Source organism: Tenrec ecaudatus, chromosome 6 (assembly GCF_050624435.1).
Source record: "Tenrec ecaudatus isolate mTenEca1 chromosome 6, mTenEca1.hap1, whole genome shotgun sequence".
Lineage (NCBI taxonomy): Eukaryota > Metazoa > Chordata > Mammalia > Afrosoricida > Tenrecidae > Tenrec > Tenrec ecaudatus.
The window spans coordinates 95,980,713-96,004,413 of NC_134535.1; the positions used below are offsets into that span (position 1 = coordinate 95,980,713).

At 40.5% G+C, this 23,701-nt stretch overlaps 1 protein-coding gene across 1 annotated transcript in view; it reads right to left on the minus strand.

The window, feature by feature from the left end:
• Window positions 1-9,261: 9,261 nt before the first annotated feature.
• The window catches only part of REDIC1 (regulator of DNA class I crossover intermediates 1), a 79,415-nt gene continuing 64,975 nt past the window's right edge, over window positions 9,262-23,701 (minus strand). Inside the window, exon 12 of the mRNA XM_075553314.1 lies at window positions 9,262-9,729. Within this exon, the coding sequence (XP_075409429.1) occupies window positions 9,262-9,729 (468 nt within the window). The remainder of the gene's footprint in view (window positions 9,730-23,701) is intronic.

Sequence of the window (23,701 nt, forward strand, 5' to 3'; positions counted from 1 at the left end):
ATGACCCAAATAGGCTAAAGGGTCAATAAAAACAAATCTGCTCACATTAAAGATCCCTCCATTTCCATGCCATTTCTTTGTGACTGTGTGGCAGGCAGCTCTACCCTCAAAAGAGAGTTTGATACAGTTTTGGCATGATACAAGTATCACCAGCTCCCTCAAGCTTGGCCAGGAAGCACTCTGTGTATGGATGTCTGTGTGTATAATAAAATGAATATTTGAAGGAGAAACTCATCTTGCCATTGCATTTTAAAGCATTGTTGTATATTAGCTCTCGAGTCATTTTTTCAACAAAATTTTCCAACAACAAAAATGTGCTGATTTTTAAACCTGTTAAGTAGTTAAAAGAAAGCTATTTCTACACGGGGCCCAATTCAGTGGTGGCAACTTGAGTCACACTGGGCTAAAGAAGACTTGTGGAAACAAAAATTGCTAAATAGAGTTGTGTTGTACACCATGATGGAAGGAAAGGATAAAATGAAATATGAGTGCCCACACACTTTCCATCTTGCCTTAGACCATTCTCTGGAAGCCTGGGGCAGAAAGAGGGCAAAAGAGCCAGTGTCGTTCTGCTTCTGGATTGCTTACAGCCACATAGGTACAATGAAAAGAAAAAGAGCAACAAGCTCAGCATGTTCAAGAAGATGGCAAGCTGCATGTGCATGACCGCCCTGCTCAGCTCCCCCAAAGTTCACGAGTTCCATTCACAGAGCTGCACACTGGTACCGACACTCCATACAACAGATAAAAGGCTCTGCTACCTACTGCAGAGAAAGCTGGTCTACTTTCTCAGCACTGAGAGTGTCAATATCCCAAACCGATCCAGAGAATTACAAGCTCAATGGTGTTTTCATACTTCAGTTTTCAAATCCACTCTGTTAATGGCATTTGAAAATAATACAATGCCTATGAGTGAAGATCAGAAAACACTTCTAGACTAAAATATATACTGAAAAAATCTCACTTCTGTCTGGTATTGAATAAAGCCATTACTCACAGCCATTATAAAATAATTTAGGAAATTCTACTGAATTTTTCCTGTCACTCTCTGTAAAGTTAGATGGCTTTTTCCAAGTAACAGCAGCTCAGAGATATAAACCTTGGATGTAAAATAACCTAAAATGAGATATTTTCTTATTATCAGTTACTAAAGATGATTAAGAAGTAACCAGTATCAAACAAAATAAAGTTTCAGCATAATTAAGGCTGTGATAGAAAAAGTATTACTGCACTTGTTTTCAATTTTTCTGCCTCCACCTAACTCATAAATTACGTATCAATGAAAGTGCTTAAAACAGGTGACAAATATTATTTACATATAACATGGTCAGAGCTCAGGACCACATGGCCAAGAGAATTTATATGTCAACATGCAAAAGGAAAGTACACACCCAATATGTGCACAGTAATTCTACCTTCAAAGAACAAAAACCTCATTTACTGGTATATGGCCAGGCTTCAATTACCTAATTCTACAACTACAATCCACTGTGGACAAGCATCGCTACAAGTCATTCCATTCATTCTTCTAAGTCATAGTTTTGCAAGCTCAGAAACATTTCGATGTCGTCATGTGTTTTCCATGAAGACAATAAACGTTTACTTCCTGTATTACTGAACTATACTACCTTAGTTCAAAGCTGTATATAGATAACTAATCATATTGTAACGGTATTTTATTCTCATGAAGCCCCAAACATGAGCCGCAGAGCAGATTCGAGCAGCATACAAGTCAGGGGCAGGTAAGACATTCATTTTGGAAAAGCAAAGAAAATCCAATGTATTGTTGACGTGAACTATTAGAACAAGGCCATTATTAAGAGGATTGACTTTGGAATCAGATAGCTCCTTGGTTTGGATCCTATGCCCACTACTGAGAAAGTTACTCTAAACTTTTACCACCTTATCTACAAAATGGCAGTCATGAATCTACATTATTATGAGGTTTAAATAAGGTACAGGCATGACTAAGAGATACTGCAGATTTCGTTCAAGACCACTCCAATAAAGTGAGTCACAGAAATTTCTTGGTTTCTCACTGTGAAAGTTATGCGTACGAGAATTAGGTTCACTATCTACTGAATTATGCGTACAAGAATTAGGTTCACATCTGTCGTCTATTAAATTTGCACTAGCATTCAGAAAAGGAGCCCAGTGGTGCTAGTCATTAAGAATTGGGCTCTAAATTCCAAGTTGGCAGTTCGTCCGATGGGAGAACGATGAGGCTGTCAGTTCCAGTTAACATTCAGTCACAAATCCCCTCAAAATTTAGTCTCCAAAACAAGTGACCCATATAGGGTCACTCGGTGTCGGAATTTACTTGACAGCAGTGGACTTGCTTGTCTTTAAAAACATTATGTAAAAGCTTAAAATATTGTGAAAATTACCCAAATATGTCACACATAGAGTGAGCGCGTGCTGATGGGAAATAGAACTGGTAAAGACTCAGAATGTAGGGTCGTCACCAACCTTCAATTTGTAGAAAGTGCAACAAAATGAAGCCAAATAAAACAAGAATGAGGTAGGCCTGTGTCTGTAATGTAGTTAACATGAATAAATGAATGAATGAATGAATGAATGTACTTTTAGCATGTGCAAAGCACTGTCCCAGCAGTATTTCAAAAGATGCAGTAGCTCTATAAAATCTACAAATGTCTCAGTGTATTTTATCAGCCAATAGTTGTCAGACCATGCAGCAAAGTTAGGCAAAGTAGTTGAAGTCAAGGTGATGTAGAGTTACAAAGGAACTTCAAGAAATTCCTAAAAAATGAATTAAAAGATAATGGGATTCTTTTTCATATACTTTTTGAATCCCCTTTGTACGAGTGTTAAAGACTAGAGCTAACATCAAAAAATACCTAAGTTCAACCAAGAAACCAGAAGGGAGATTCAATGTGCAAACGTGAGTGATCAACTATACTGAAGATATGGAGCTGCGTTAAAAGAACCAAGTACATGCCTTCCTAGTTGTGTTCTCTGCTGTTTTAATAGCACCACCTGGGTTTACTGAGTGCCCACTATGTGCATAGCAGCATTTGGACCACACATGAGAGCTTTCCAAAGATCATGGGAAATTCCACTGATGCCTAATTCTTTTTTTTCCCATAAATTTTGAAGCCCCCTCAGTTTTTGAGATAAAGCAAGTCAAAACAGGATCTGGCTCTTATAAGGTATGTGGTGAAGAGAATAGAGTATATGAGAGAAGAAAAAACACTCTGATGGTTTTAGTGGCTAAACACAGCACATTTGACCATAATTTGACCATAAACCTGAAGTCTGAGCAAGTCCAGTGGAAAACAGCTTATTTCTATTCTTCTCAGTGACGGCTGCCACTGTTTGGCAGCATGGAGGCAGTTCACTCATTCATTCATCTGACCTGTAGTGGGGAAGACACAAAGGCTGGAAAGCTGGGGCTCCTTGGGCATCTCTCTGTATGTGGACTTAATTCACGGTCCTTTAAGGTGGAGACTTTAAGGTATCCAGACTTCCTTAATGTCAACTCAGGACGCCAAAGGCCTATGTTCTAAAAAACAAGAGAGCCACAACTGAAAATCTTATCACTTAAGACAAAGCCTTAGAAGTCACTCACCAACACTTCAAACACTTTCTGCTCATTAGAAGCAAGTCACTGGGGTTTCCACACTCAACAGAAGGGCAGTAAGACTTCATCTTTGGTTTAAAAAAAAAAAAAAAGGACTACATGAAATTGCAAACACATCATCTGATCACAAAGTATCTATATTTCTTCCCAGACAACCTCCACGCCTGCAAGTCTCATCTGTTAAGGAATTAAACTGAGGTTCTCAGTCCAAGGTCTCATCCAGTATGGGTGCAACCCCTCAAATTCCATTAATCCAGTAACAGCATCTCAAATACTGCTACTTTCCATCTAAAGTCCTGGCGAACGAAAACAAAACAATTATACAGGTGACACCAATATTCAGCGATAGAAAAGGCATAGGATAGTCACTACAGATTTCCAATTGCTAAGACAGGAATCAATAGCCCATAAAAATATCTGAAATCCATATAGGCACAAGCTGGCAGTTCCTTGGATGTATCTTCTTGCCTGTGAATTATTTTCCCCAAGTCTTAGTACTATCCTCAAGGCTCATGGTTCCACTTTCTCCATCATCTTTTCCATAGGAAAAAAAAATGTGTAAAGCTAAGTAGGTGGTTTTTCCAGGCCTACTTCATGTCAGCAGCAGCTAAAACCCTACAATTCCAAAGACCTTGTTTCGTGTTATACTATCTCTGCTTCTCTTAGCCCAAGCTGGTAGTATTTCTACATTTTAAATCATTTTTGGTTTCCTAGATCAAAGCCACACTCAAAATTCAAGACAAACCCTTCTTCCCTTTAGCCCACATAAGTGTTAAAGGAAAATGCCCTATTAGTCTGTAAGGCATGCTCTTTAAAATGCTTAAGATTTATTGAAGCACCACCTCAGATCATTGAGGTCCTTATACAAGGTAGTCACACCTGGCTTTCCTCTTGGTTCTGTATCCTGTGTGTTGTATTTGTTCCTTGTCCAAATGCCTTTTCTTAATTTGAGTATCCTCTGCCATGTGAAGAGGCTAAAATAGATTTTAGCAAGTTCTGGCTCCTTTATTTACAGACATTCTATTTTTTTTCCTTAAGACTCACATCTTACCATATATATTATAGGCAATGAGGGACAAGCATGTTACATAAATAGCATATGCAACATTCTCCTACAAAAGGCCATCATTTTATACACCAACTCATTGGATACATTTTCCACTTTCCACATTAATGCAGGTACAGTGCTGTGTAACTTTTCAATCACTACATAATAATGTCTCCATTCTTCCCATTTCCAATAACTTAGCTCCCTTTGGGCACTCCTTGACAGCTCCCTGGAGGGCTATCAGGTTTCCACAAACAGTATCTTCAAGGCTCTTTTAACTTTAATTAGAAATCTTCTCAAGGGTCTTTCCAGTTCCAGACTGTCACTCAATCCTAAAGCACCTTTTTTGTCAGTGTTGTTATAGCAGAACCTTACTTCCAGGTACCAAAATATGTTTCAATGATCAATTTGGGGGTAATTAAAGCCCCCAAACCATAATGGTTACCAATAACACACATTTTGCTCATAAAACTGAAAATAGACAAAGCTTGGCAGGGGCCATGTGCTTATTCTGTGTGGTATCTGCTTGGAGGTTTAAAACTAGAAGTCTGAGATCATTTGGAGGCTTGCTCACTGTCATACCTGAGACCTTGACTAAAACAGCTGAAGCTGGAAGAGTTGAGGCTCCTTGGGCATGTGTCTCTCCAGTACGCAGACTGCAGAGGGAACAAGACTTTTTACATAGTGATTCTGGACTCCCCACGACGGGATCTTCTCATTCTACTTCCAGCCAATATTGGTAAACAGATCCAAAGGTTTCCTTTCATCTTTTGCTGTCCCTTTTCCCCTTAATCCAACTGGCGATATTTCGATAAACACATTTCTCTTGAACATTGGTGCTGCTAGACCCACTTGAGTTACTGGTAGGTGGCAGCAATGGGGATCTGGCACAAGAGGATTGTAAAATTAGAAAGCTTTGCAAAGGTGAACACTGAAGTAACACCTATAAAGACAATTCATTCATTTGCTTTGGTCCCCGTCTTAATTTGGATTCCCCATAACAGCAAACTATGAGACGATTCAAGTGCATAGACGGTGATACCCAGGTTGTCTGATGACACCACGCTCGAACTTTCCCTAACTTGACCAAAGGATGAAAATAATCTGCTTAGTGTTTGTAACTTTGCTTGGTAGTTGAACTGAAACTCTGATTTTGGAAAAAAAGCCCATATGGTCTAAGAATGAGTCACACATCGTGTCTCCCCTCAGTCACAAGAGGGTGTCTTTGGTCTAAGCTAAGGTGACCAGACTTTAACATCGATAAAGTGGGATACCACTAGACTGGGGTAGGGTGGAGGTGGGGGGTTCTTGATTAATTATTTGGTCTATATGGAGCAACAAAAATTTTCATAGAATGCAAAAATAGTATTGTAATATTTTTAATATCAACCTAAGTTCAATTTACAAATATAATACATTAAAATTACATATAGTATCATTTTATTCTTTGGCATATTTCTTGTTTGAGTGGATTTTTTTAGTAGTTTGCTGTCGTTTAAAAGGTCATGAAATTTTTCACAAGAACTTGTTAAATTGTATTTCACACATAAAACGGTTTTCAAAGTCTCAACACTTAACTGTGATTTCTACTTTACCATAGAAAAAACTTGTTCAGTTGCAGCATTAGTTCCTGGTAAGGAAAGTGCGTATTCCACAATTTTTAGTGCATTATTGTATGGAACATGGTTTCTTTCAAAATGAAATATTTCTAACCATTTGTTCTCTCTTGTGATTTTGCTGATGCCCAAGATTTAATCTTTTCCTTATCAATGTATTTTTAATAATGATATATTAAAAAGATCATTTTTGAAAATATTACTATATGGGAAATTTTGAGTAATATGATCGAATTATTTTTGCACATCATTCCAATTAAGTTCTTGTTTCAATGTAACCCAATGAAAATGTTCAATGTTACTGTAATGTACCGTCCACTCTTCTAAATAATCTATGCAATTACTATAGAACTTTTTAACGTGATTCATATCTTCACAATTTATTGCACCTTGTTCTTCTAGCTGGCTTATACTATTATGAATAGTTAACGAAAGAAAATTATTGTCTAACCACTCGACACTGAAATTTTAAATTATTAACTTCATTTGCTACTTTGATTACCAAAACTTTGTCACCTTCAGTAAGTTTTATAGCATTTTGACAAAGAGCTGCTTGATTGTGTACAAATTCTAGCCAAATTTTTGAAGATTCTTTTTCAAAAAACTCTTCTAAAATTCTAGGACATTTATCCTGTGATAAAAAGTAGGATTTCAAAGGATCGTGTATTTTCAAAATTCTTTCAACAGTTGGCAAAAGAGCTAACCAGCGTGTTTTACTGTATCCAAGTATTTTCTGATATTCAACTGGCTCAGTTTCACAAAATTCCTTAAGCATTTCAATGTGCAGAGTGTATATATAGAAATAAAAATATATTTTAATAACAATATTTTCCACATCTACGGGCAACAAATCAGCAGCTGTTTGAATGGTGTATGTATTATGTATGTTCCCTTCCTGTCGTTCTCCCGCTGTTCCCTAGCTTGTCGTGCATTCTTTCCAAAAATCGGGACTTTTTTAAAACACTACGGGACGCGGGACAAATTGTTAAAAATTGGGACTGTCCCGCCAAAAGCGGGACGTCTGGTCATTTTAATAACAGAGATAAAGGAAGAAATAATTGTGAAAGCTGAAATCAGGCCGCTGCTTGTATTATGTAGCGGCTGAATATACAACATAGCTAAGTGAACATTATCACCATTTGGGGGAGGAACATGTGATTAAAGTAGTGAATGTAGCAAAAGGTGTGAAATCGTTAACCATGAAACAGAGAACCCAGATCATCAAAAAGATTGAAAAGTTACTCCAAATACAGTGTTGTAGATTTTCTCTTGGTGAAGCCATTTTGTAAAAAGCAAAGAAAAGCAACTGTAGTGAATATAGATTTTTCACATTTGCCTTTTAAGATATACAGCACTGGGTATGAAGTTAAGTCCTGGTTACTTGAAAGGGCAACAAAATGGAAAGTTTAATGATTCTGAGCAGTTTTAATTTACACTGCTAACTACAGTGGCTCTAAATAAGACAGTCCACATTGAACACTGGCTGTGGCACTATGTATTTGGAGAAATATGACATACTTTTAAATCTGTAAAACTAATTTAATTTATACATTTAATTTCCTTTCCAAATATATTTATATCCTTTATATTCATTATATTTAAAAAGTTCTAGTATTCTTCTTCACCACACTGAGTTTAACTGCCATGCTACAGCACTGATAAAAACAGAATTAGTTACTGATTTTTGTAATGTATTTTCTTACAATATTGAGATTTTGATTTGTATTGAAGAAAAATTGATTCATTTTTATATCTGAAATCAACTTGAGACATACAGCTCATATTTACTCTAATTCAAGTACAGGGTCTTCATTTTCCATACATCGGTCTTCACTTATGATATACCAGATTTTTATGAGACAATGCTCGAATTAATCCATGATGGAATACTTTCCATGCAACATGAAGGAGGAGCTCTGATCTTCTGAAAGACTATGAATGTACATTTGATGTTTATATTATCCGTTTACAAGATGGCTAATACATGAAAAGAAAGTTATTTATAAGCTTGCCATATTGTCTTTGAAACAGCAAAAATGGTGGCCTCAAGCCAGCTAAGAATCAGAAGATGCTATTGTTCATACATTATTGTTGGTGCTTTAAATTGTTATGCCTCAAATCACCTCTGCAACAAATACAACTGAGTGATATGTATGTATGTAGAAAAAATGCAGTATCTAGTAAACTTTTTACTTAAGGGCAGAAAAAAAACCCTAATTATTTTTTGGTCCAGTTAGAGATCAAAATGCTTCCTGCTGTACACTGTGAAATATATTCATACCAATGTCATTTTCATAGTATTAACATTTAAAGTAATCCTGAAAATTATTAATATTTTCTTGGAAATAAAGCCATGTTTTACAAAATGTAGCTTCTGATATGTTTATAAAAAGAATCTTAACAGTAAAATAAACAAAAATTAATTTTCAAATTTTGAACAATTAAAACATTGTTTTAATCCTGGATAGAAACACATTTTTCCTCTGAATTAATACAAGTCTCCAAAAAATACAAGCAAAATAGAAAATACATCTTATCTAAATATTAATGCTATGCATGTTCTAAATGAGTATAATATTTGAATAAATAATTACAAAATGTATTTTATATTATTTAGTATTACTTTCTGGTTTAAAATTTTGAAAGAACATTTTTTGCTAGCGATAGAACTGTACAAATTTTTCAATGCAGTAATTAAGAAAGCAAGCAAACATATCTTACTCCATTTAATAATACAATTAATAACCACCATAAGACTAGTTGGTACATTTACTTCCTAAAACTTGAAAATATACTAAACCTATTCATAAATGCCTATGTAAAAAACTAAGTGCATAAAGTAATAAAAATAAAACTTCAAAATAAACCATAAATTCCTTTGCCTATGCTTAGCTACAACTTTATCATTCCTTACTTGGTTAGTAGAAGTATAAACTAATACGAGTGCCTTCCTAGGCCAAGTGAAATATAAAAATCCAGGCGGAGATTTTAGAATCTCAGTTGTTCTTAAGGGTGTCCTGCCCTCCAGTGGTACCGGTCTGAGTATTTTCAGTGCAGTTTTCAATGTTACAGAGAGAAGCTGCATCATTTCTACATTTACATTTTGAAATTATATCACACTGTATGGCAGCATCTAATTTTTCTTCCATGATATGACGACTCTCTGTTTGTACCCAAGCATCACATTTTACAACCTGCAGAAGGCAGTTATTCCTGGCTGGCCTTTGCAATGTGTATTCAGAGTTACTCTGGGTGTGTGAAGGCTGATCTGTACCAATTTTAATTGAGAACTGATGAGAAAATTCACTCTGTTTGTGAATATTGTCATTGTCTTTAATAATCCTGTCATATGGAAAATTTAACATCCTGTTTGCATAAGTATTATTAGTTGTTTCTTTGGTTTTAATGAATCTTCTATCTGAATCTTCACTTTTCTTTAATATTTGATCTTCATCTTCAGACGGCTAAAAGAAATTTAATAATTTTGCTATAAGTAACACTTAAAATTTTAAAATTTGCCCTAAAACATAAAAGTAGGTATTCTTAAAAACCATATGAGAAAATTTCTAAATACAGAAGAGATTGTGATAAATCAAAGCAGATAAATTATCTAAGAACCTATGAATTGCAACCTACTAACTCCCTGGAGATTATAGATTTTTTTTAAGAAAAATAATATTAGTCTTCATTTTTTAAATTCAAGTTATTAGGGATAAGGTCTTCTTACTGTACATGTCTCTCTAATAAAAGACTTCATTATCCCCTTCCCTGTCCACAAAGAAGAAAATATACGCAACACACTCTGCAAACATTTAAAAAGAATAGAAGCATGAGGACACTTTAAAAGGCATAGCTAAGACAAAGAACGTATTCTATCATTCATTTATTGCCCCAATCATTCAAAGAAGACTGATTCTATAAGGGTAAGTAAAATGTATTACTAAAAAAAATCACAGAAACCTTTATTAAACAGAAATATAAAAATGTGACACTACAATTTCCTTATGTATCTTGCATCTAGACTTATAAATTTGAGAAGACAGTGTCTTCATCTCTTGAATCTTTCCCCCCCATAATTCTGCAATCTCCGATTCACACTCCTTTACAATGTAGGTTCTGACATCTGTGAGGGAACAAATCCTTGTGGGTGTTCTTTGAGTTACGGGAACAAAGTCTAAAGAACCAGCATCAGGCTGTACGACGGATGGAGTAAGTTTTCCACAACAAATCCTCATCAGACAGCCTGGCGGCCCTCAAAGAATCAACAGTGAATTGTCATGATGGGAAAACATTCTCAGGACAAATTTTCTGGCCTTTTCTTACCAGTGTAGTTTATAATTATCTTAATAAGACCCTGTGATTGACCTGTAACCTTCCAGAAAACTTATCAATATTATTTTTAAAACCCGAGCTTCTTCCTCTGCTGTGACTGTAAATTGGTCTCATAGATCCTCTTGAAAACCACAGATTAGATTGGACACATTTGTAAGGCACCTGACAAAAGCAGTACATGTGTGTTACTGAGCGAACCTGTCAGCTGCCATCCACTGATTGCAGAGACGAGCTGAAATACATTTTCTATGTAATACACTCAGGTATGTATAAAAAGGACTCCATTAGCAACTTTTTTACTTTCCCTTGTACACTTTTTATGGGCCAAGTTTCATGGAAAATATACCATATAAATACCTAACGAGACTATTTGCTAATAGAACATCCAATCCACCATAGCAATAAATATCTCAACTAAATATTACCTGAAAGTTAAAAGTTTCAGAATAGGTTGGATTTCAATCTTTCGCCTTAATTTTTCAACCTCATGAAAAATTTATCTTATATATCACAAATATTCCATATCTTAAAATTTCATATACGATAATCTCATTTATTTTTCAAGTTAATAGAAAACAAACTATAAAAAAACTAAAATAAGGCATAGACCATAGCTTATTGGTATTAAAACAAAAGAATAATCCAAGAAATTATACTAAAGCTGGCTGAGCATTAATTGGAAAAAGTAAGTTTAATGTACTTCTTTATTTAAGAGAGAAATTTATTTATTGATCATTTGCAATGTGAGTGAAACATGGAGAGTCACTGCCTCTTAGAGCACACATCCTAGTATGGGGAAATTACATTAATCTAATAATCTTGCACATACATGTTCATAATACTGAGAAGACTGGTCTAAAGAAAAAGTTAATGGAGGTACTTTGTGAGGGTAACATCAAGCCATACCAAACCATTATTGCCAAGTTAATTTTGACTCATAAGAACACTGTAAGGCCAGAGTACAACTGGCCCATTGTATTTCCCAGGCTGTCAATCAGACTGCCACATCCTTCTCACATGGAATGGGCTGTGGGTTCTAACCATAACCTTTGCTTAGCAGTTGAGCACTTTACCCATTTTGACATGAAAGCTCCACCGACCTACTGCTGTTGAGGCTAACATTATTCAAAGCAACACTATAGGATAAAGTAGAACTGTCGCTCTGAGTTTCTAAGGCTGTATATCTTAATGGGAACAGAGTCACGAGCAGATGGTGGGTTTGAACTTTGACTTGTGGTTAGCAGCCCAATGCAAACCACTATACCACCAGAGCTCCTTGGGTTACGTAATAAAGAAGTCTAATTCAGATTCAGGAAACAAAAGGGGGCCCTTTGAAGAAGTGATATATAAACTGAAATTTAAAGAAAAATAATCATATACAGTAAAATATTCCAGGAAAAGGAAACAATATATAAAATTCCTGAAAAGCAAAATCAGAATGGCACACTAAGGAAAGTAAACCATCAGTATGGAGCATGGTGAGCAAGAGAGAATGACACTATTAGAAAACAGCAATGCAGCCAGGGATCAGGCTACACAGAGCCTGAAGGTCTCACTATAGAGTTTAGATTCTAAAGTAACTTTGGAATCCGTTGAATAATTAAACATGGAAATAACGTGATTCAATTTATGTTTCAACAGATCATAATGACTACTAATCAGAGAACAAAGTGAGACAAGAGCGAATGTACAGATCTCTTAGGAAACAAGACGAGTTCAAGAACAAGGCGACTTGGGTATTGGCACCAGACGTTGAGACAAGTAGAAAACCGTTCAGAGTCTCGGGAAGATGGCCGACAGGGACACCCGCATACTCTGAGAGCTCCTCCAAACAAAGCGGGATTGGCGACCAGGTAGCTGAATAGTAAGAGTCTGGTGAGTGAAATATCCCCCTGGGACAGCACCCCAGTCCTACCCCACGTATTTGTCCGGAGCAGGGGTCTAGGTCAAAGAGGACCGGACTAGTGGGACATCTCTGGCCACTAAGCTGCCGTGAGCTCACTGGCGACCGGCTTAGGCTCCATCCCCAAAAGGACGCCAGCCCAGAGCCACTTGCCTGCCCTGCCTACTCCAGCGGCCCACTCCCCACTCCCCATACGCGGATCTCCACTGGGAGAGAAGCTTTCCTCTCCCGCAGTTCCCCTCTCCCCGCAGGGCAGCGATCTGCCCTCGGGCCCACGTCCCTCCCTCCATTCATCCAAGCTCAGGGGAGCGGACCCGCGGGTTGTCTGGCGACCCCCACGGGGGACCATCCACCCGCACCGCTGCCACGGACCTCTCCACCTGCCCTCCGTGCGCTGGCCTCCCACCCCCGCCCGCCCCCGCCAGCCCCTGGCAGCCTAGCGCCAGCTCCACTCCTGGCGGGGACCCTGCGCTGAGCACTTCCCGCCAACAGGAGCCATAGCCCAACCCGCGCCTGTCCCGGACCCTGAGCTTCCGCGGAGCGCCGCACCCCGCGCTGCTGAGTCTGCTCACCAAGGGCCCCCCCCTGCGCAAGGCACAAGAGTAGGTGCCCTCCCCAGGGTGCTGAGGGGACCCCGGCAGCCGCGACTCTGAGCCTGAGCAGAAGAAGGGCGCCATTGCCCCCTGCGGTTTCGCGCCAAGCCTCCTTTGCCGGCGCCATTACCCCCCGCGGTTTCGCGCCAAAAGGGCGGAGAGCGAACACCACTGTTCCCTGCAGTGTCCCGCAGCTGCCTGTGCAGCTATCCAAGGGGCCTCTCCGCGCCCACTCACAGCCCGGGCAGATCAAACACTCCACCTGCAGTGGAGCCTGGGTCTAGACTTTGCAGTCCCTGAGGAGCCGTCAGTGAGCTCCAGCCAGCTCTCACCACCTGGGGCCCTGTTGGGTCCCCAGTGCCAGCCCTAAGCCTGCCGCAGCCCGCCCCAGCCACCCCAGGAGACGGCACAGTGGCCTGAGCCTCCACACAATAAGGTTACTCCTGTCTCCCAGAAGCATGGGGCCTATTAAAGGATCAAAGAAAAATCAACAGACCACATCACTCCCAACAAAAAAATCAGAAAAACGAGGCACTTTAACAGACCTAACGTCACTCATAGAAGAAACAGATATAGATCAGCCACAAAAGGAAATCTTCAGAACTCTGCTTGCAGTAATACAGGAGCTAAGAGAAGCAAACCAAAATAAGGATGCAACGATAGAAGGGATGAAATGCACAATAGAGGGGATGAAGTCCACAATAGAGGGGATGAATACTATCCACCAAAAGGAACTGCAGAAACTAACAGAGGAGGTAGCAGAGGCCACACAAAAGGTCACAGAAGCTATATCTAGGCTTGAGGAGGCTGAGAACCGTATCAGTGAACTCGAGGACGCTCAAACCAAACGAAGCAAGCGAGAAAAACAATCAGATAGGAAAATTAAAGAAACAGAAGACAGCCTGAGATCAATGACAGATGCTATGAAGAGGAATAATATTCGAATAATCGGTCTACCGGAACACAACATAACACAAAAATCGACCGCCAAGATAGCAAAGGAATTCCTGGAAGAAAATTTCCCCAACCTAACAAAGGAGAATCCGACTCTCATACAGGAAGCAGAGAGGACGCCGGCTAAGCTAAACACCAAGAAGAACACGCCAAGGCATATAATTGTAAAATTATCCAACTTAGAGGAAAAAGAGAAAATTCTTCGAGCATCAAGAGAAAGGAAGACAGTCACATACAAAGGAGCGCAGGTAAGGGTATGCTCAGACTTATCAGCTGAAACCATGAAGAGGAGGAGAGAATGGAGCAGCATCTTCCAAATTCTGAAAGATAAAAATGCCTCCCCCAGAATCCTATACCCTGCCAAGTTATCCATTAAGATAGAGGGTAAGATAAGGGTCTTCCAGGACAAGGAAGAACTCAAAAAATATACTGCAAGTCACCCGACCCTGCAGAACATACTGGCTGACTCACTATGGCCAGAAGATCAAGCTCCAACTAGAACCTCCAGGAGACCACCATATAGCCCATCTCCATCTAGAAGCCAACATGCCAGCAACACGTACCAGGACAACACGGTCTCAGATGGAAAAGAGGACAGGATAGAAACCCTCCACTCAAACGCAGTACACTGATATGAAGGAAGATAGGCAAAGACCCAAAACACAAAACAGAATATGGCAACCATGAAGCCAGAGATTGTAATAATCACTTTGAATACAAATGGGCTCAATTCATATGTTAAAAGAAAGAGGCTGGAGGACTGGATTAGAAAACATAACCCATCAATCTGCTGCCTGCAAGAGACACACCTTAAGCAAGCAGACAAGCATATGCTGAGAATAAAGGGCTGGAAGAAAGTTTACCAAGCAAATGGTAACTCCAGGAAGGCAGGAGTGGCTATCTTAATCTCCGACAAAATGGATCTCAAGATCCAAAACATAAAAAGAGACAAAGAGGGACATTACATAATGCTCAAAGGCTCAGTAAACCAGGAAGCAATAAGCATACTGAATATTTACGCACCTAATAATGGTGCGGCAAATTTCGTCAAACAAACTATTAAAAAAATGACAGAAGAAATCACGGAAACAACAATAATAGTGGGGGACTTCAACACTCCACTATCAGAGAAAGACAGGTCACAGGGAAAGAAGCTCAGCAAAGAGGCCAGAGAGCTAAACAATGTAATTAGGCAACAGGGCCTGATAGACATCTATAGAGCCTTTCATCCAAAAGCAAAAGGTTTCACATTCTTCTCCAATCCACACGGATCTTTCTCAAGAATAGATCACATGCTGGGGCACAAGGCCAGCCTGAGTAAATTCAAACACATAGATATTATCCAGACGTCTTTCTCAGACCACCATGCCATAAAGCTGGAGATTAATAGGAGGGCACCCAGAAAAGCAAGGGTCACCAATTGGAGAATAAACAACGATCTCCTGCGACATGAATGGGTTAAGGTCCAGATCAGAGAGGATATCAGGAAATTTCTAGAAACTAATGAGAACGAGCATACAACATATCAAAACTTATGGGACACTGCAAAGGCAGTTATCAGAGGTAGCTTGATATCACTGAATGCATACATGAAAAAAGAAGAAAGGCGTATGACAGATATGTTAACACAAAACCTCCAACAACTAGAACAGAGTCAACAGAACTACCCCTCCAATAGCAAGAGAAAAGAAATAATAAAAATCAGGGCGGAGTTAAACCAGTGGGAAGACAAAAGAACAATGCAAAGGATTAACGCAACTAGAAGCTGGTTTTATGAACGAATTAATAAAATTGATACTCCCCTGGCAAAGCTTACCAAAGATAGAAAGGAACAATCATCAATAGCCAGGATAAGAGATGAATCGGGGGCAATAACAACAGACCCCAATGAGATAAAAAGGATAATCACAAAGTACTATGAAGGTTTGTATTCTAATGAATTCAGAAACCTGGAAGACATGGATAAATATTTAGAAAAACAATCTATCCCTAGATTATCTGAGACAGAGATCAAGAACCTCAACAAACCCATAGCAAAGGAAGAAATAGAGAGTGTCATCAAAAACCTACCAAGGAAAAAGGCCCCAGGGCCAGATGGCTACACAGCAGAATTTTACCAAACATTCAGGGAAGAGCTGACACCGATCCTCCACAAAGTATTCCAGAACATAGAAAAGAACGGCAAGCTCCCAAACTCATTTTACGAAGCCAGCATTACTTTGATACCCAAACAGGGAAAAGACCCCACAAGTGTAGAGAATTATAGACCAATATCTCTAATGAACATAGATGCAAAAATCCTTAACAAAATATTGGCCAATAGAATACAAAGGAACATCAAACATATCATTCACCACGACCAAGTAGGATTCATCCCAGCGATGCAGGGATGGTTTAACACCCGAAAATCCATCAATATCATACACCACATCGAGAAGAAAAAGGATAAAAACCATATGATAATATCCATAGATGCAGAAAAAGCATTTGACAACATCCAGCATCCATTCCTAATCAAAACACTCATGAAGATAGGATTGGAAGGTAAGTTCCTCAAGCTCATACAAGCTATCTATGAAAGACCAACAGCCAACATCATAGTCAATGGAGAAAAGACAAGAACAATACCACTGAAAAAGGGTACAAGACAAGGATGCCCCCTGTCCCCTCTTCTATTCAATATCGTTTTGGAGGTTCTGGCTAACAACATAAGACAGCGGAAGGACATCAAAGGGATCCAGTTGGGAGAGGAGGAGGTGAAACTATCGTTATTTGCAGATGACATGATCCTATACATTGAAGACCCCCAAAACTCCACAGTTGGAATACTTACAGCAATAGAGGAATACGGAAGGGTAGCAGGATACAAGATCAATAAACAGAAGTCGGTAGGGTTTCTATACACATCGGACAGGGCCATGGAAGAGGCGATTAAGAGGGAAGTACCCTTCACAGTAGCCAAGAACAAACTGAAATACCTAGGAATATACTTAACAAAAAATACTAAAGACCTATATAAGCATAATTATAAAACCCTATTACAGGAAACCAAAAGTGACCTTCACAAATGGATGAAGCTCCCCTGCTCATGGTTAGGTAGGCTGAACATAGTAAAGATGACAGTTCTTCCTAAAGCACTCTACAAGTTCAATGCTATACCAATCCAATTACCATCAACCTTCTTCAAAGAATTGGAAAAACTGACCACCAACTTCATATGGAGAGGGAAGAAACCCAGAATTAGCAGAGAACTCCTCAAGAAGAAGGACACAATTGGAGGACTCGCCCTGCCTGATTTTAATGCCTACTACACAGCTACAGTGGTCAAAACAGCATGGTACTGGCACAATGATAGACACTCAGACCAGTGGAAAAGAATAGAAAGCCCAGGAGTAAAATCATCAGCATATAGACAACTGATCTTCGACAAGGGCCCCAAAAACGTCAAGTGGGAAGCAGATGCCCTCTTTAATAAGTGGTGCTGGAAACAATGGATATCCACATGTAGAAAGTTGAAACAAGACGTCTACCTCACCCCATGCACAAGAATACACTCAAGGTGGATCACAGATCTAGAAGTCAAACCCCAAACCATCAGGACCATTAAGGAAGGAATCGGGACTAATCTCAGAGCACTGGCCCAGGGAGCACATAGGCTCACTGCAACAGGGAAGGGGACACACACAGGTGATCTGGAAATCGACAAATGGGATCTAATAAGAATAAAACACCTGTGCACCTCGAAAGACTTTGCCAAGAGGGTGACAAGGCAACCCACAGACTGGGAGAAGATTTTTAGTAATGACACGTCAGACAAAGGGCTCATTACTAAAATCTACAACACCATCATGACCTGCAAAAAGAGGAAAACAGTTAACCCCCTAAGGAAGTGGGCAAAAGAAATGAGAAGAACTTTCACTAGAGAGGAGATCAATATGGCCAATAAATATATGAGAAAGTGCTCGAAGTCCCTTGCCATAAGAGAAATGCAAATCAAAACAACCATGAGATACCACCTAACACCCCTGAGGCTAGCCCAGATCAGTAAATCAGAGAGCAACAAGTGTTGGAGGGGCTGTGGTGAAATAGGAACCCTCCTCCACTGCTGGTGGTCGTGCAGATTTGTACAGACACTGTGGAAAGCAATCTGGCGATACCTAAAGAAAATGGAAATCGATCTACCTTACGACCCAGCCATCCCTCTACTGGGCATATACCCGGTTGAAGCAGCAAATAAAACACGACCAGTCATATGCGCTCCAATGTTTATTGCGGCACAATTCACAATAGCAAAGACTTGGAAACAGCCTAAGTTTCCATCGATAGACGAGTGGATTAGCAAACTTTGGCACATACACACAATGGAGTATTATGCAGCATTGAAAAGCACCGATGAGCACATGAAACACGTTATTTCATGGGAAGAGCTGGAAGGAATTATGCTAAGCGAGGTAAGCCAGTCCCAAAGGGACAGGTACAACATGAGTCCCCTGAGGTAAGTACAATCAGCATGACAGAAATGGGGCATTAATCCACCCAAGGGGAGGGTATTGTTTATATCTCCACAGGGAAAGTGGGACCAGACTTCAACCCAGTGTCGCAAGGTGTGAATGCATTATCCCGGCGTGGAGGACGGAACCGGTGGAGAGGTCTGGGAGGCAGGCCCCAGCACCATAAATTAAGTGGATTCCTGCCCCTCCCCCGAAAAGAACTTGTTCCAAAGGACGACATTGACCCTGCAGCTATGGGAGATGGTCATATTTGACCAGAGCACACGGGAGCAGATGTAGGGGCAGGAGGAGAGAGTGGAGCACAGCCTGGCCCACCAGGCCGTGATGATGATGTTCCTGAGTAGAGCAGCCAGTCCACAGAGAGAACAACATGGCTGGCCCTACTATGAGACATGATGCCCCTCAGTGACTAAGGGCGATACAGGGGACAGCACCGGAGACACAGTGTGGGAATTGCACCTGACCTGATCCCACCACACCGAGGCAATGCACTGGGGGAGTGCAGCGGAACAGCAAGGGAATGGAGTGGCAAGGTCCCCAGGGAATGCTGAAAGTGGACTTTGGGGCCAGGGCGTGGTGCCCCAACAGACTGGACTGGAAAACGCTCCTAAGGGCCAGCAAAGATCCCTGAACTAACTACAAGCTTTTCTCTTGTGAACTGTTTTGTTCTGTTCTTTTTCAGTGGTTTGTTTTGGTTGTTTTGTTGTCCGGTTATATACTGTTGCTTTGTGTTCCTCTGTCTAGTTTTCGTGCATGTTAGTGACTCCACAGGTCTGTCTGAATAGGACAGGCTGGATGAACTATCTGGAGGAAAAACAACGGGACCGACAGTTCCGGGGGGACTTGGGGTGGGGGGTAGGGGGAGTAAGGAAGTGGTGTTAACAAACCCAGGGACAAGGGAAAAACATGGGACCCCAAAGGGTAGAGAAGGGGGAGTGGCAGGCCTGGTGGGAAATGATCAAGGGTAAGGTTGATTAGAGAAGAGGTATACTCTAGCCCAGGTGGCAATGAAGCATGGTAGTAGGGCAGGAGGAAGGTCAAGGGAGATGGAGGAAAGAGCTAGAAGTCAAAGGGCATTCATGGAGGTCTAGACAACGACATGTACATGCAAATATATATAGGAGGTTGGGGAAATAGATCTTTGTGTCTATATTTATAGGTCAAGTATTAAGGTGGCAGAAGGACCTTGGGCCTCTACTCAAACACTCCCTCTATGCATGAATACCTTCTTTTATTAAATCGGAACTCTATGATGCTCACTCTCCCGACACAACAGCTGGAGCCAACATGGGTGAACAAGTAAATGTGGTGAAGAAAGCTGATGGTGCCCGGCTATCAAAAGAGATAGTGACTGGGGTCTTAAAGGCTTGAAGATAAACAAGCGGCCATCTAGCTCAGAAGCAACAAAGTCCACATGGAAGAACACACCAGCCTGTGTGATCGAGTGGTCCCAAAGGGATCAGTTACCAGGCATCAAAGAACAAAAAATCATATCATTGACTGCACACCTCCATGATAGGATCGCTGAAGACAAATGGGTGCATAACCAAATGTGGTGAAGAAAGCTGATGGTGCCCGGCTATCAAAAGAGATAGTGTCTGGGGTCTTAAAGGCTTGAAGGTGAACAAGCGGCCATCTCGCTCAGAAACAAATAAGCCCACATGGAAGAAGCACACCGGCCAGTGCGATCACGAGGTGCCCAAGGGACCAGGTATAAGGCATCATGCAAAAAAAAAAAAAAAAAAGATATAAGTGTGTGTATGTATGTGTATTTATGTGTATATGTATATATGTATGTGTATATATATATTATATTAAATGAGGGGGGATGTGCAGAGTGGAGACCCAAGGCCCAAGTGTCAGCCAATGGAGATCCCCTCATAGAGGGGCTTAGGAGAGGAGATGGGTTAATTAGGGTGTGAGGTAGTATCGATGAAGAACACAGCTTTCCCCCAGATCCTGGATGCTTCCTCCCCCCAACTACCATGATCCGAATTCTACCTTGCAGGGCTGGATAGGACAGAGGCTGTACACTGGTACATAGGAGGGTTGGAGATACAGGGAATCCAGGGTGGATGATACCTCCAGGACCAAGAGAGTGAGGGACGATGCTGGGAGAGTGGAGGGTGAGTGGGTTGGAAAGGGGGAACTGATTACAAGGAGCCACATGTGACCTCTTCCCTGGGAGAGGGACAGCAGAGAAGGGGGGAAGGGAGACCCCGAATAGGGCAAGATATGACAAAATAACGAGGTATAAATTACCAAGGGCATATGAGGGAGGGGGGAAAAGGGAGGGAGGGGGGAAAAAAAGGAGGACCTGATGCAAGGGGCTTAGGTGAAGAGCAAATGCCTTGAGAGTGATTGGGACAGGGAGTGTATGGGTATGCTTTGTACAATTGATGTATGTATATGTATGGATTGTGGTAAGAGTTGTTGGAGTCCCTAATAAAATGTAAAAGAAGAAAAAAAAAAAAAAAAGAAAATGATTAGGGCAAAATATGTACAGATGTGCTTTATACAATTGATGTATGTCTATGTATGGATTGTGATAAGTGTTGTATGAGCCCCTAATAAAATGTTTAAAAAAAAAAAAAAAAGAAAACCGTTCAGTTTACTTTGGAGATAACTGGTGATGTAGTAATGGACTGAAAGTGGCTGCAGGAGGCAAATGAGACAGAGAAAGAAATGGCAAAGTGATTACTAAGTTTCTGAAGTGAACAACTAGATAAACAGATATCTACTATTATGGGAAATAGCAGTTACCTGGTTTGGAAAAAGAAATGGGGTCTAATTTGAGATAAGGAAAGATCCCTGTAAAACGTCCAAAATGAAATTTCTGAGAGGATGCTGAATATCTAAATGAGGGTCCAGACTAGCCACAGCCTCGGGCTTTACTGTAATCCAAATAATAGATACAAGCATTGCAACAAATATCAGTAGGTAGGGTTTAAAATGTAGATTAGCAGAAGAAGAATGTCTTGAACCAACCACTAAATATGCCATCATTATATTGCAAGAAGAGTAAGGGGAAGCGGGCAAAGGTATGAAGCAGTAATTAGAGAAGTATAAAGGAAGCTAGGATAATAACACAAATAAAAGAAAATGTTCACAAACAAGAGAAAATTATCATTTTAATATTATTAAAGGAGCCCTGGTGATGGAATAGTTGAAGTGCTCAGTCACTAACTGAAAGATTGGTAGTTCACACACGGGAAATGCAAATTAAAACAACTATGAGATAACACCTAACATCCTAAAAGATAGCCCAATTCAAAAACTCAGAAAGAAACACATGTATGGGGGGCGGGGGTTGTGAGATAGGAATTCTCATCCACTCCTTGTGGTCTTATAGATACTTAAGGAAAGCAATTTGGCGAGACTTAAAACAAATGGAAATTAAGTTACCTATGACTCAGCAATCCCCTACTGGCCATACACCCAGAAGTAAGAAACAGACCACAACCAGACATCTGTGCTTCAATGTTCACTGGGGGCAGTTCACAATCACAAAAAATTGGAAACAACCTGAACTTCCATCAGGAGATGAATGGATTAAAAAGCTCTGGTATAAACAAACAATGGAGTATTATGCATCCCTCAAAAGCAGCAATGAAAAAATAAAGCATATCGTCTCGTGGAAAGAATTGGAGGAAATTATACTGAGTGAAGTTAGTCAAGCACAAAAGGATAACAAGTACAACGTGAGTCCACTAAGGTAAGTTCAAATAGTACAAAGGTCAGAGAGGAAAATGAACACACCACATCGTTTCCAGGCTAAGGACCAGGTACCCTGGCATGGGTCAGACCAAACTGAAGGATGCATATGGCATTAAAAATAAAAAGAAGAAATGTAAAACGTGGCAGATAGCACCAGGGCTGAAAGACATCTTCTCCTCTCATACACCTTGAATAAAGAAAAAACACAGTACTGGGAGAGCAAGGAACGAATCCACCTATGGGAAGGGTGCTTTGGATGTCTCCTCAGGAGAGGGAGAGAGAAAGCAGACTTCATTCTGGTGCACCAATCCTTGAGGGCAACATAGCTGCATGGAGCAGCCCGTTCACAGAGAGGACAGCAGGGCCAGCCCCAGCTCGAGTTATCATGTCCCGCACCCTAGCGACTCAGAGGACAGTACTGAAGGCACAGTCGGGGGAGAGCGGCAGGTCTATCCCATCCACATGGGAACAAATTAAGAGGGAAAGAGGGAGAGAGAGAACTCATTCTGGCACGCCAAGCCTGCTCTAAGCAGCTAGTTCACAGAGAGGACTGCAGAGGCAGCCCCAGCTCAAGACATGACATCTCAGCCCTAGATCACAGCACTATTGAGGACAGCACTGAAGATAACTGCCCCCAAGGGGGCAAATCCAAGAGGAGAGTATAACAGATTAGCAATGGAAACAAAGGTCCCAGGAAAATCCCCAAAGTAAACTTCTGGATCGGTAGCAGTCCTTGGCATCTCATCTGAAATGGTTGGGGGGGGCTATTCACAAGTGAGCAGTTAGACCTGGAACTATTTTTTTGTTTTTGTTTTGTTTGGTTTGGTTGGTGATGTTGTCTAGCTATATGTAGGATAGACAGGAAAAGCAATCCCAAGGTGACAGCTATGGACCGATGGGGCGTAGGGGGGTGAGGGGAGTGAGGCAGGTATAGGATAGGAGGAGATGAGGGGAGGGGAGTGATAAGCAATAACAACGTCAGCAACAGGGAGATAGCAAGGGATCTAAAATCGACGCCAAGGAGGGTATAGTGTTCCTGGTGGTGTTTGATCAACTGTACTGTTTCCGAGTTGGATTGCTGAGAGGTGAATGATGAGTAAACATGATAGTGGGACAGAGGAAAGAAAAAAGAGAGAGTACAGAACAAGGATGTAAAAATTATATATAGGTATAAATATAGATATAGATATAAATATAGAGATAGGTGTATTTAGCTCTGTATGTAAATATGTTAAAACAACAAGGAACCAGATGGACTTTGGGCCTCTACTTAAATCTTACCTCAGTATAAGAATGTTTAGTTCTAATAATGTGGCACTGTTTAATACTAACCTTCTCGGCATGATCGCTGAAGACAAAATGGGTGCATAAGCAAATGTGGTGAAGAAAGCTGATGGTGCCCGGCTATTAAAAGATATGGCATCTG